The 13,915-nt window shown below is 42.0% G+C and overlaps 1 protein-coding gene across 12 annotated transcripts in view; it reads left to right on the forward strand.

The window, feature by feature from the left end:
- The window catches only part of CDK5RAP2 (CDK5 regulatory subunit associated protein 2), a 225,812-nt gene that overhangs the window by 174,606 nt on the left and 37,291 nt on the right, over positions 1–13,915 (forward strand). For all 12 annotated transcript variants that reach the window (XM_064291536.1, XM_064291535.1, XM_064291537.1 and 9 more), the window contains 2 exons: positions 6,822–6,870; positions 9,639–9,814. In XM_064291536.1, the coding sequence (XP_064147606.1) occupies positions 6,822–6,870; positions 9,639–9,814 (225 nt within the window). The remainder of the gene's footprint in view (positions 1–6,821; positions 6,871–9,638; positions 9,815–13,915) is intronic.

Below are 13,915 nucleotides of genomic sequence, written 5' to 3' on the forward strand. Positions count from 1 at the left end.
ATATTTTTTAAACTCATCACTTCACACTGATCCAGCTCCACTGAGTTGTTTCTTTTTTTAAATTTTAAATTGTGGTAAATATCTATATCTGTGTATCCTACAAAACATTTGCAATTCCAACAATTTTCCCACGTACGTTTTAATGTTTGTTATGTTGTGCAACCATCATCACTGTCCATTTCCAAATTTTCCCAACACCACTGGGTTCTTTCTTCCTTTCCCCATTCTATATCTGTGAGTCCCTTCTCCAACAGTGAGAACCCTGGCTCTAGCAACATCAGTATGTCTACTCATTTGCTCAATTGCCTAATGTGTATGATAGTTCCCAAATTATTTCACTCATATACCACCATGAAAAACAAGCCTACCAGAAGAGTTCAAGATTTATTTATAGTTTTTTTTTTTTTTTTTTAGGCTAAATGTATACTTGTATTGAATTTAAAAGTTACTTGGTTTAGTTTTTTTTTCCCCATAGTGTTGTCTTGTTATTTATTTGAAATATAATTATATTCATTTGTTTGTTTGCATTCAATTTTAGAGTTCTTCTCATCTTTATTGATTTAATTTAATTTTTGAATATGAAAAACATTTACATCCTCCCAAAGTTGAAACTTTTCTCCTTTTAAATTGTCTCTCTAAAGTTTCTATTTCATCCCTCTTCTTTATATCCATTATTATTGCTTTTTAGTCCCCTTTCTCTCTTAAATCCATTGGAATTGGGCTTTAGTTCTCCCAGCCACTTCACTGAAATGACATTTTTCTGAGTCATTAATAACTTCTGCTTTGCTAAATTTCAGTCTTTGTCTCACTCAAACTCACAGTAGTATTTGACATACTGGCCCTTCCCTCCTTCTGGAAATCTTTTCCTTACTTGGCTTCCAGGATATCACTCAACCTTCACTTCAACTCTCCTCCCACCTCTTCCTTTGAAGGTTTACCTTCAAAAGATAATCCACATCTGACCAAGTTTCTACTACGTTATTGCTACCGCTGGTCTCATTTGCTACTATCATCTTGCCTAGATTATTGCCATTGCCTCCTAACTGTCTTCCGTGTTTTCACCCTTGTCCCACTGCAGTCCATTTTTACACAATAGGCAGAGTGATCTTTTAAAAATGTAGGTCAGGTCATGTTCCTTCTCTACTCAAAAATAAAGGCCTTCTTTTTCACTCAGGGTAAGAGCCTAAGTCCATCTAGTGGTATACAAAGCCCTCTACCTTCAGGCCCCTACCACGTCTCTGCTCTCATCTCCTACCCTTTCACCCATGTCACCCCTGCCTCGGCTACCGATTGTGATCTCATGATCGTGCTCAGCGTAATCTCCAGGACATTTGCACTTTGTCTTCACTCTGATATATACCTCATTCCTTCAGGTCTTTTCTCAAATGTCATCCTATCAGTGAGCTTCTCGGACAACTATGTAAAACAGCAAGCCACCTCCGCCCCTATCACTGGCATTTTCTTTTCTCCATACCCTGCTTTATTTTTCTCTATTCTTCTTTCACCATCTTACATGTTACATATTTATTTATATGTTTTTCTGTCTCCCCCACTAGAAAGTAAGCTCCATGATATTGTCTGTTGTGTTTGTTACTGTAGCCCTGGGACATACATAATGCCTGGTATGTTAGTAGACACTTAATACATATATTTTGAGAGAAAGAATGAATGAATGCCAGTTTTACAGTTGCGATTGTGGCTCAGTGAGATTTGGAAACTCATCTGTGATCATATGTAGAGTGAGTAGTAGAGCTGAGATTTCAAAGCAGGTCTCTGGACAAAACCTCTTTCCACTAGGCCTACACGAATTTCATTTGGTATCATATATATTATTTGATTTAAACCTCACACTGACCTTGGAAATGTGAGGCATCCCCATTTAACAGATGTCAAAACCGAGGCACGGAAGTATTACCTTGCTTATCTAAATACATGGGCCTAGCAGTAAGAGTGCAGTCTTTGGAGTTGGGCTGCCTAGTCTAAAACCCTGGCTACCCCTCCACCCCAATCTTGAAGCTGTCCACCTTGGGAAACTAACTTAACTCTTGGCCTCAGTTTCTTCACCTGTAAAATTAGCATTCTATTACCTTGGCTCAGTGGTTGGTACATGGCTCTTAAGTACTGAGTCCTCACTAGTATTTGTTCTTGTTGTGAGGGGGATGCATTCATACCTGCCAGTTTAATCTTGGAACAACTTGCTTTACAGGTGAGGGAACTTAGCCTTAGCAAAGGAGAGTGAATTGCTCAAAGTCATACCTGACTTGGCAGAACCAGGATTTGATGTCAGTTCTTCTGTCTCCAGACATGTAAAACAGGTGGTTCATGGGGGTCCACAAATGTTCAATTAAATCCAGGATAAAACGTGGAACAGTTTGGCCTTCTGTGCCCAGGCAGTATTTTTCCCCCTAATTTTTTGACAAATGGCCTATTAGGCTGTGAGTGTCATTTGGTCACTAGAACAGAAGCCTGTTACAGACTGATTTTCCTTGTACTCTAGAACCTTTGGGGGCCAGAACATAGGATTACTTGACTTTTCCAAGCGTTATAAAAATCTACTTTATTCTGGCTAAGTTTTTCCGTATAAGCTAGTTTTTATTTTATTAGCAGTGAAATTAACTCAGCCCTCAAGATAGAGCTGTATCTTCCAGGCCTGAGGCGTTTTCCATCTGTCTCTTTTCTTTCCAGGAGTCCTCACCCTGGGTCCTAGGAAGTGGGAGGCTGAGAGAAAGTGCCTCTGGCACCAGCTACCCTCCCTCCCTTATCCAACCGCCCCCCTTGATTTATTCTTTAGTTACTTACCTTGACAAGCCCGAGGAGATCCTACTTCTTGTTTCCTGTGGATTCTTGTGATAGAAGCGTTTCAAACTTAGACAACACAAACATAAAAGTTTATCTTCTTCTGCAAAAGGTAGGAAAGTCCCAGGACCTCACTACAGCACTTTTTCTTAGAGAATAAAGTGTAATACAGAGGAGGGTCCTTCTTGACTGCTGTCTAAGAGGAGTGGCTCCTGAATTATGAAGTGAGCTTTATCATGAAGAAGTTTTGTACTTGAGGCAGTATAGCATGAGTTCTTAAAACATTGAAATATAGTCTTTTTTTTTTTTTTTAATTAATACAAAGGAGCATATGTTTATAACGGGATAAAAGATAAGCAGATACTCCTATAATTGCATCAGTCACATAGCAAAGCATGAACATCCTGGAGTTTATACTTCTAGACCTTTTGTATGGGTATGTGTATTTTTTTATGGAAATGACTGTTTGCAACCTCTCCCTTTGTTCAGTTATAGATAATCTTAATCTACATCATGAGTTTTAGTGGCTGTGGAGCATTCTTTTGTATGGATGTACCATAATTTATTTAATCATTCTCCAGTAGATGGATATTTAGGTTGTTCCCAGTTTGGGAATATTATAAACTACACTGTTTTGGAATCTTTGTGATATCCTTGTTATTTCTTTAATAATACTTAATTAGTAGAATCTGAGAAGTAAGATAATAGTGTGGTTTCTTAATGCTTGTAAGGGGCAGAGCTGGGGTTCTCTCCTAGCTTCGTAGGCTAGGGATTCTGACTGGGGTCTGGGATTTCTGGAAGATTCTGTGGGTATGCACATTTTACTACTCTGTTCCTGTAGGCAAAAGCTCTGTAGGAAGTGCTTCCAGGAGGAAGGGGTACTGGAGCTCAACCTTCCATATAGGAAGATTCATAGTTTTTGGAAAAGGGTATTTTAGGAGAAGGAATGGCATGTGCAAGTTATGGTTAACATAGTGAACCAGGCTATTAAATGAGATGGAGGATTTTTCCTCTTAAGTATCACTGAAATCTGCCCTCCCCACAGCCTCTCAGCTCCTTACGTTTATAAAACAGTTCTTTCCTGCCTTGAAGATATGGCTTAGTTGCCACCTTTTCTAAATTTTCCCCAGTGGTCCAGGCTGGATTATGTTTATCTCCTCTCTGTGTCCTCCTGTGGTATCCCGTGGTGACCCTTATGGAAGCACTATAGTGTGTAGTGTAATTGTCTTTTGAGTCCATCTTCCCCCTCAGATGTGAACTCATTGAGGGCAGGATGGCTGCTTATTCATCTCTGTTTCCTCAGTGTCTAGCACAGGCACCTGGAAGGAGCACCGTGAATATTTACTAAGAAGTATTAGTGAGAAGGAATGGAAGACTCATTTGGGTCAGCCAGGCTATGATATTTGAACTCAATTCTATATGACTGACAGATTTCGAGTTAGGGACTACTCTTTTCAAAAGAGGCTTCTTAAACGGTAGCAGCATGCAGGGTGGATCCATGGAGAGAGGATACTGAAGGTGGGTCGACCAGTTACAAGTCTGCCCTGTGTGATAGTCCTCTTGCTTGTTCCATGTTTTGATGGGCAAACTAGATGTTTATTATTTGAAAAGATGAAGCTCCTCCTCCCTCCACACTGCCATACACATTATGCCTCCTGGGTATAGCAATAAGGCTTGCCCGAGAGATGGAGCAGTGTTTTCATGACATGCAGCCTAAGCTTTTGGAATAGCCTGACAGATGGTACTCTGTCACCTGTGTGAAGGTAGTTTCCACCAAGAAATTCAAATGCATCAGTTGTAATGAGGTCCCTGTGAATCCCACAGTAACAATTTGTCATTTGATTTTAAAGAACTCTGCTGCGATAGGAGAATGGGTAGAATGCAGTTGTTGTTATGTTATTGTAAGTTCCCCAAAGGGTCTCTTATTTGAAGAAGGAGAAACCCAGGCAGCTGGTGGTATCATCATACTTCTTTCTGTGGTCATGGATTTTGTGAGGAATTGAGGAGAGATTTTTGCTGATTTTAAGATGGCTTTATGGTCAGGAGACCTGGGCTGCTTAAAGCCTGCCCCAAAGCAAGAAGGGTTCCCTGCCCTTTGGAGTTCCTGATATACCTCTAGGGAACAGCAAATGTGAAGAGGATGTCACATTACTGTTTGCCTGGCTAGTGCGTGTGTGACTCCTAAAGATCTTTGGAAGGCTGGGCTGGAGCAGATGGCCCATTCTTGGAGTCTGTAGGACCAGAGTCTTACCATCAGCCCTGGTGCAGGTGTGAGAAGAAAAATGCTGACTGAGCTATCCTTTTAATGTGCTGTTGGCCCTGCCCATTCGTGAGGGTCTTGGAATCTGACCCTATCAGCTGAGTATCTCCACCACGCCCCCCTCCCACCCCAAGGAGGAACGTGGAGGGACATCCACTGTGGTAGAGGCCTGTCAACCTCTACTGTCTTTTGAGGAGCCAAAATATCATGTCATTTTTAGCCAAGATGGAACCAGAAGGATCAAGGTATAGATTTGTGATTGAGCTAGATAGAAAAACACCCATGTCCCTTGCTTAACTGTATTAAAGAAAATGAGAGTATGAATTGGGGAAAGTGAGAGAAAGTCAAAGCATTAAAGCTCCTGAGTTTCCATGTTTTTGCTGTAAAATGGAGACAACACTGTGCTTATAGGATTGTTGTGAAACCTCAAGGAGATGTGGATATTAAAGAATGACACTCAGGGCCTGGTGCCTGCTTGGTCAGGGCCCTCTGACTCATTCTCCATCCCTGCAGGGGTAGATGACTTTCAAGCACTCATTAAGACGCACTGACTCTTGGTGCCCAGGTGGCCCAACTGGTGGGGTGGAGAGGGAGTCTAGAGAGCAATTCCACTGGCCTGTGAGTTTGTGGGAGGGAACCACAAGACGTAACACACATGTGCAAGCCTTCAGTGATCTTTTCCTCTGCACTGTGGTGTTTGAGAACTTTTCCTTTTAGGAGTAGTTTTGAAAATTGTGTGTGTGGGTGCAGTTTAATTATAGTCTCATTTTCAAGTACAGCTATAGAAGGTTTTGTCTTTTTCTTTAGCCATGCGTTAGCTTCTTCAAAGAGCTTGTTCCAGTCTGCAATTTCCAGAGTTCTGAAGTATTTTTAAAATAAAGTTGTTAGTCTCTTTGAAATCTGGGCTCATGTGCTTCCTTTCAAATGGCAAATGATGACATGCAGGAAGAGAGTAGAACATCTTTTGCTCAACTACACTTTGAGCTTTGTTTTGTTTTCTTTTGTTATTTCATGCAGTCATTCCCCCTTGCTGCAGATAGTGGCTTTTTCATCTACACTGATATACTCCTTTCCCTACTAATCCCACTTCTGGGAGTCTTTCCTAAGGAAATAAATTAAATGGAGATAAAGCTATATGCACAAAGATGTTTATTTGATTCATTTATAGAAGTGAAAATTTGGAGATGGCCTAAATGTCAAATAGAGGACTGTCTAAAAACTGTATGCCTACAATGGAATGTTAATGCAGTCATTATAAATGATGTTTTAAAGCAAATGTAGTAAGAGAAATGCTTATAGTAAAGTACCAAGTGAAAAAATTAAGTCCCAATATACTATTAACTGTGCCAAAATGCTTGGAAAAAACAATGGAAGAAAATCTGGTAAATGTGTGTAGTGCGTACCTGGAGGATGGTGCTCTTCTTCTTGATACTGTTACCCTTTCCCTATAATAAGCATGTATCTTGTTCATATCAGAGTTTTAGAGAAGGAAAAAAGGAACTGTACCCAGCAATGCCTCGGTGATAGCTTTTTAGATTCAGCGATGTTCCCTTCCTACTAAAACTAGTGCCAGAGCAGTGATAAAGGAGTCTACAGTCAGAACTGTGTTCTGGGTAAATCCTACTTTAAATATCTGGGATTGTTATAGAGAGCCTTTAAACAAATGAAACAGTACCTCTGAAAATGTATGAGCAAGAAATTATTAGGAAACACTTAAAAAAAAAAAAAAACTTTTCTCCTTTCTTGATGTTGTTTCTGCTTCCAGGAAAGTCAGCTGAAGTGGAAGTGAGCACCCAGAACGAACTGATACAGAGGTAAGTGTGTAGCATTTGTTTGGTTTGCCTACCAGCCTTTCGAGTATTCTGGCTCTCTCCCATTCTGTTAGTTTCCTGCTTCTTGTAAATAAGGCACAGGCACCTATGGAACTGACAACGGCCGTACAAAACCAAGAGCTTATGCTTGTGTTTTCTGCAGCCATCCTTCTTCATTTGTTTCAGATTATTTGTGACATTTCTCTGTCAGGTGATTCGACCCAGATAACAGTTTCCTTCTATTGGCTTCTGAGTACCTGTCGAATAAATCCTAGACTTCTAAGCCCAGCATTTTATGGCCTTCTCAGGGCTTCAAGATGTCCCTTTCGGTTATGCTTCAACCTGATAGGGCTTTTTAGTGTTCTCCAGACCCATCCTACTCTTTCAGACTGTGCCTATGCATGAGCTGGGCATTCTACCTTCTTCCTCCTCGTAGTCTGAGAATCGCTCTTTAGGCCCAGTTCACATGGAAATGAACTTGCTTCTCCCCAATACCCCCACCTCTCCACCATACCCTGGGATCAATTTTCCTTGCTGTAGCACTTGGCAAGTAATCGCGATACAGCACTTACCACACAATATTGTAATACTTTCTGCATCTGTCCTTCCACTGCCAGAATTCCTCAAGGGAGAGGAAAGGAGCTAGCATGAACTGGGTATTGCTGTATGTCAGCCACTGCCCTAGGTATGCCCCTATATTACTTCCAATCCTTCAAGGTGAGCATTACTGTCCCCATTATAAGATGAGGAGCCTGTGGGTCAGAGAGTTACATGCTTGCCATTAAGGGGTGGAGCTGGGATTTGTACTTGAATCTATTGGACTTAATACCTGTGCTCTAATTGTTATTCCACATTGCCTTTTGCCCTCAAAGACTGGGTCTTGAAAATCTCTATGCCTGCACCAAGTGTCTGGTATGTAGTTGAGTTCAGAAAATATTCGTGGTATAAAGTAGAGTTCAGAAAATGTTCGTGGTATAAACAAATTGTATCTTTCTCAGCTTGTGTCTATGGCTGACTGAAAATGTCAAGGTTTTGCCCTCTTCTGTTTACTCGTCAAGGGTTCTGAATGCTACTAGTTTTATTGGGTATTTTCCCCCTCTTAGAAGCTGTGGCCTCTGGGTTCTAGGGGGCCCATATGAAGAAATAGGGCCGGTCTGGGGTACACAATTTTAGATTTTATTGACATCATGAAGGCCACCAGCATTCTTAGAGCAAACAGGCAAGGAGGTATCACAAGCTGAGCTCACTGGAGGACATTTTAATCAAGGCTCCTGTAAGCTTAGAGGAAATCCTGCTCTCCCACTGCAGTAGTTTCACAGTTTCCTCCCAGTTCAGTCTTCCATTTTCATTCCCATAATAACAGCTCACATCTTATTGGCAGATTGTAGAGGGCAAGGAAGGCTTCCCAGATGGGGAAGAATCTTAGCTGAGATCCAAAGGATGAGAGTCAGAGGGGGCAAGCATTGTTGGGAGAGGGTCCATGCACGAGGCAAGGGAGTCGTGGTCCCTTTGGGGTTCAGTATACTTGGTGTGACTGGTGCATAGAATGTGAGGGTTAGCTAGAGAGGCATGTAGGAGCACATTGGGATGGTCTGCAAATGCTGTGGTAAGAGTTCAAACTCTGTTCTATTGGAAGAGGGTAGTCTTTGAAGGTGGTTAAGCTGGAGCTAGATAGGGTCAGATTTGCCATTTTGATAGACTGCATTGGTTGCTGTGGAGAATGGGTTGGAGAGAGCCTATTTTAGCCCTCCTCCACCAATGTGCCACCCCTTTCCATTTCCGACAGATCTGTTTATTTTCCTTCTGTTCTACCTTTTTTTAGCTGTACGCTTAACACTCACACGGGTCAAGCCTAAGCTAATTAAATGGATGCCCTTGGCCCATTCTGCATTTTTGCAAGCCAGCAGCAAGCCTACGCATCCATCACTGTCTGAGTGAAGTTGCATCTGGTGTTTACCTGTTAATGAATGCATTGCAGCTTTGGAGTCCTTTGTTCTTGTCTGAGCTCATGAATAATGAGACTGTAGCCACTGACAGGAAGTAATAGGAAAAAGTGGGAGAAAAAAGAGCTTAAATTAAGGAGCTTATCTATAGTGGAGATTCCTGTGGGCTTTTCATAGAGTTCAAGTTGTTTTTCCTCACCGCTTAGGCGGCCCTTGGGAAATACAGGTTAATAACCAGATGATTGCCAGAATAACGATATTGAGACCTACTTGGGGACCATGAGGGTTTTGAGATTTTTAAACCCATAAGACCACTTCATGGGTTTGGGCTGAAGCTTCCACGTTCTTTTGGGGCCATGGAGCCAGACAGACCTGGCTTCACATCTCAGCTCTGCCACTTACAAACTGTGAGACTATGGGTAAGCTTGTGATGAGCTTCAGTCAGTCCAACTCTATATTCCCTATTTCGAAGGGTGGCTGTGAGGACCACATAAGATAATGCATCTGAAATGCCTGGCACAGAGCAGACATTGGATAAACAGCTGCCATTGACCCATAACCTCTGTTGTGATTGCTTCCCTACAAGTCAGTCTGTCGAATGGGCACAATCCCTTTGTTCCCCTTTTTGACTCCAAACTCAAGCCCACTGGGCCCTTTTTGTTTTTAGAACTTTCTTACTATCTGCTTTAGGGGAAAAAAAAGGCTGGCGAAAATTACAAATATGGAGAAATTATAAAGGGCAAAGAAATTTTAAGTGTTTTTAAATCATGTTCCTGCCTTGGGATGTGGGCATGGGAAATCATTGATCTTTCACTCCCAACGTTTAAGGATTGAAGAAGACGACTTAACCTACCGACATAGTCTACCTGAATCTCCTGAGCCTTCAGCCTCACATGCGCTGTCCGATTGTGAAACATCTGAAAAGTCCTCTTTCTTCTCACGAGACCAGAAGCAGGATAGTGAGATTGAGAAGATTTCGGTTATAGCAAACAATTTTTCTCAAGGTAAGCTAAGCTTTACTAAGCATTTTAAATATGTCCTAGTTTTTCCCCCTTTTTCAAGTAATGACAAACCTTGTTTGGCTAGAATGCTTATAGAGTTCACTGAGAGTTAATCTGAAAAAGGCTGTTAAAAATATTTCTTAAACAATAATTTGCTATCTTGCCTTAGTAACCAGAGTGTGGTGACATTTGAATGTTTCTCTGATGAAAGGAGATGCCACAAGGGCCAAAGCTGGTCATTCACTATTTCATATATCACAAGAGAAAGCTATGGTTGTAGAAAGTGTAGGTGATTAGGGAAAAATCAATTTTATATTTGAAATGATGATTTAATATATGACTTGCTCTTTACCTGCTCTTGTAACAAGGGCAGGCTGGAAAGCACAGAAGTTATATGTCAGTTCTAAGTCTGGTTAATTTCCTATTTACTTGTTTTTTTTGAAATTCATCCTAAGACAGGGTCACTTTGACGACTCTTCTGCTTTGAGTCATACAGATGCCCAAGAGTACCTAACTCTCTGTTCTGATATTTTGTAGTTCAATAAGTCTGCGCTGTTCCCTTCAGTGTGACCCTTGGCACATTGGGTCACCCCTTCTCCTGCCTCTGACCATGGATCCATGAACTCAGTTACCAGAATTAACCCCCCAAGACCTCACCTGCCCCTGAACTTCCCTTTAGCTTTTCTCTATTGCAGCCTTCATTACCTTCTCTTGGGGCTTAATGTTTGTATTTCGATATATTTCAGAGGTTCAAGGGATTGTATGAACCAGGGATCAGCATACTTTTCCTATAAAGGATTGAAAGGTAGTAAATATTTTAGGTTTTGTAAGCCATATGGTTTCTTTGGCAACTATTCAACTCTGCCATTGTCACATGAAAGTAGCCATAGACAAAATGTACATAAATAGATATTTCTGTGTTCTGTCTTAGGCATCTAGTACTGCTATAACAGGAATATCACAAATGAATGGCTTTAACAAAGAGAAATTTATTCTCTCACAGCCTGGGAGGCTGGAAGTCTGAATTCAGGGTGCCAGCTCCAGGGGAAGGCTTTCTCTCTCTGTCGGCTCTAGGGGAAGGTCCTTGTCATCAATCTTCCCCTAGTCTGGGAGCTTTTCAGAGCAGAGACCCTGAGTCCAAAGGATGCATGCTTTTGGCTCTGCTTTCTTGGTGGTATGAGGTCCCACTGTCTTTCTGCATGCTTCTCTCTTCTATATCAAAAGAGATTGACTTAAAACACAACCTAATCTTATAGATGGAGTCCTGCCTCATTAACATAACTGCCACTAATCCCACCTCATTAACATTATTGTTGTTGTAGTTAGGTGCCTGTGAGTTGGTTCTGACTCATAGTGACCCTATCAGACAGAGTAGAACTGCCCCACAGTGTTTCTAAGGAGCGGCTGGTGGATTTGAACTGCTGGCCTTTTGGTTAGCAGCCGAGCTCTTAACCACTACCCCACCAGGATTCCACTAACATCGTAAAGGTAGGATTTATAACACACAGGAAAACCATATCAGATGACAAAATGGTAGACAGTTACACAGTACTGGGAATCATGGACTAGCCAAGTTGATACATATTTTGGGGGGATACAATTCAAACCATTATATTTCACCCTTTGGCCCCCCAAAATTCATGTTCTTGCCACATATAAAACACATTCATCTCATCATATCATAGCAAAAGTCTTAAATCAACTCTAAGCCCAAAATCCAAAAATCCCTCTTCATCTGTGAAAGCCAGATTATAAGTTATCTGCTTCCAAAGTACAATGACTGAGCAGCCACAAGCTAGACATTTCCATTACAAGTGGAAGAAATAGGAGGGAAAGAAGAATAACAGGCACCAAGCAAGTCAGCAGAACTATTACTTTAGCCCTCAAGGCTTGAAAATAATTCTCTGTTCTCTGAGACCCTTTAGGCAATAGCCCTGCCCTCCAGACTCTAGGTGTTGGCCACACTCTCTGGATCCTGGGTGGAGGTCCCTCGGCCCTGGGCTTCAGGTCCACCTTCCAGGCCCACTGGAGTGGCAGCTGTGCTCCTCGGCTTTGGGCAGTCTCATTCTCCTACTCCATAAGAGTGGTAACTCCACCCTTTGAGGCTTATGCAGCTCTGCTTCCTATGTTCCTTGTCTTTTCAGCTTCTATTTCCCTGTTCCTTGGCCTCTTGGCCCCCTTGGGCCTAGCTGCCTGTGTCTGCCCTGCTGGGACAAGTGTTCCAAAGCTCTTTACAACCACTGATAAGTGCCTTGATGTACTGCACTCCACCAGTAAACTTCAACCAGAAGGCACTCAGCTTTCTTGCTCCATGGGTCGGCTCCAGTGCTGTCTCATGTAGGCCTCCTGGTTCTGCTGCTGCTTCTCGCCATTTGTTCCGTCTCCAGCTCTCCTCACTTCCTTTTCAGTCCTCACCAGAATTGTCTTTGATGTCTATAATTCCACCAACAGTCTCTTCAAGGCAATCTAAGCTTTTACAAGTAGGCACTTTAAAATGCTTCCAGCCTCTACCCATTCACAGTTTAAAAACCACTTCCACATTTTAGGTGTCTGTTAGAGCAGCACCCCACTCTCTCGGTACCAAATTCTGTCTTAGTTATCTAGTGCTGCTATAACAGAAATACCACAAGTGGATGGCTTTAATGAAGGAAAATTTATTCTGTCATAGTCTGGGAGGCTAGAAGTCTGAATTCAGGGTGCCAGCACCAGGGGAAGGCTTTCTGTCTCTGTTGTCTCTGGGGGAAGATCCTTGTCATCAATCCCCTGGTCTGGGAGCTTTTCAGAGCAGGGACCCTGGGTCCAGGGGAAACTTTATTTACAAAAAGAGGTGGCAGCTGGATTTGGCCCATAGCTGTAGTTTTCTGACCCCTGGTGTGGACATCATACCTCAATTGATAGCTTCTGGTCTCTCCCTTCTTCCAGCGGGTTGTTTGCAAGAGTAGATTTTGTAGAGCACCAGTCGTACCCTGGCACCTCTTTGCTTGAAGCTCTTTGTTGAAATCTGATCACATAGATTGATGGTTTTCAAAAATTTTAATTTTTTTTGCAGTAGAACTCCCCTTCCTTTTTTTTTTTTTAAGAAGACGTTTTGCATGGGGTTTCAGTATGTACAAGAGATGTGAGTAGAGCCTTTGTCCCCAGTGGTGGCTTCTGAGGCTCCTCTAGGGTACTTAGGGCTCAGAGGATCACAGTCTGAAAATATGTCCAGTGCATGAAGTGCACATTTTTGCCATAACTCGAGTATTATCTGAGGTCTTCCAGCAGCAAGTCACCTGGATGTGATTTCTTTGAATTTCCAGCTATATCCCTATGTGATTTCTGTGAGTTTCTGAGTGCTTGCTTTTTTCCCAGTCACTTCTGGCTCTGTGTCCTGCTTTCCCTAATTTATGTCAGACCATGAATTATTTCGCTGTCCCTAGTGCCATATCTATTCTCCACTGTATCAATGCAACAGGGAACTCAGTCCCTTTCCAAGCATTCCCCAAGGTCTTTGTGTGAGTAACAGACTTAACTGAGGGTTTGTGGAACTAGAAGGAGTGAGGGTACAATGCAGCAACCCAAATAATTTAAATTGGAATATTAGAGACCCTAATCTTTCCAACTCTCCTGCTATGGTACTGGGCAGTTCCCTTTTCTTCCTCTTGCCCTCTTCCTTCTACTCTCCTCCCTTCTGCCACTCCAGTCTCAGTTTATTTCCAATGCAGAACATTTTAGTCATCTCTTATTCCTTATTCCTGTGGAGACCCGTGACCTGGGGCTCATCATGCCCTTTTAATGGATTACCAAGGCATCTTCTTAAACTAGGACAGTGCTCTCCTTACGTGGAATTCTGGAACCATCCTAGTAAGTCTTTTACTTTGTTTCTCTTTAGCCTTTCAGTCTCTGCATTTTCCTTTTGTTATAGTTATAATCTGAGTAGAAGGATAATTTAGTAGTTTTCCTTTTTTCGCATACTATTGTATCATAAGATTTCTGACATGTTGTCACATACCATGATTTTTAATGACTTTAGAATAGCCCATTGACTGGCTAAGCTGCAGTTCTCCTTATGTTCCCCTGTTGCTGAACATCTGAGTCGTTCCTAAAATCTCACAATTGTAAACA

Source organism: Loxodonta africana, chromosome 9 (assembly GCF_030014295.1).
Source record: "Loxodonta africana isolate mLoxAfr1 chromosome 9, mLoxAfr1.hap2, whole genome shotgun sequence".
NCBI lineage: Eukaryota > Metazoa > Chordata > Mammalia > Proboscidea > Elephantidae > Loxodonta > Loxodonta africana.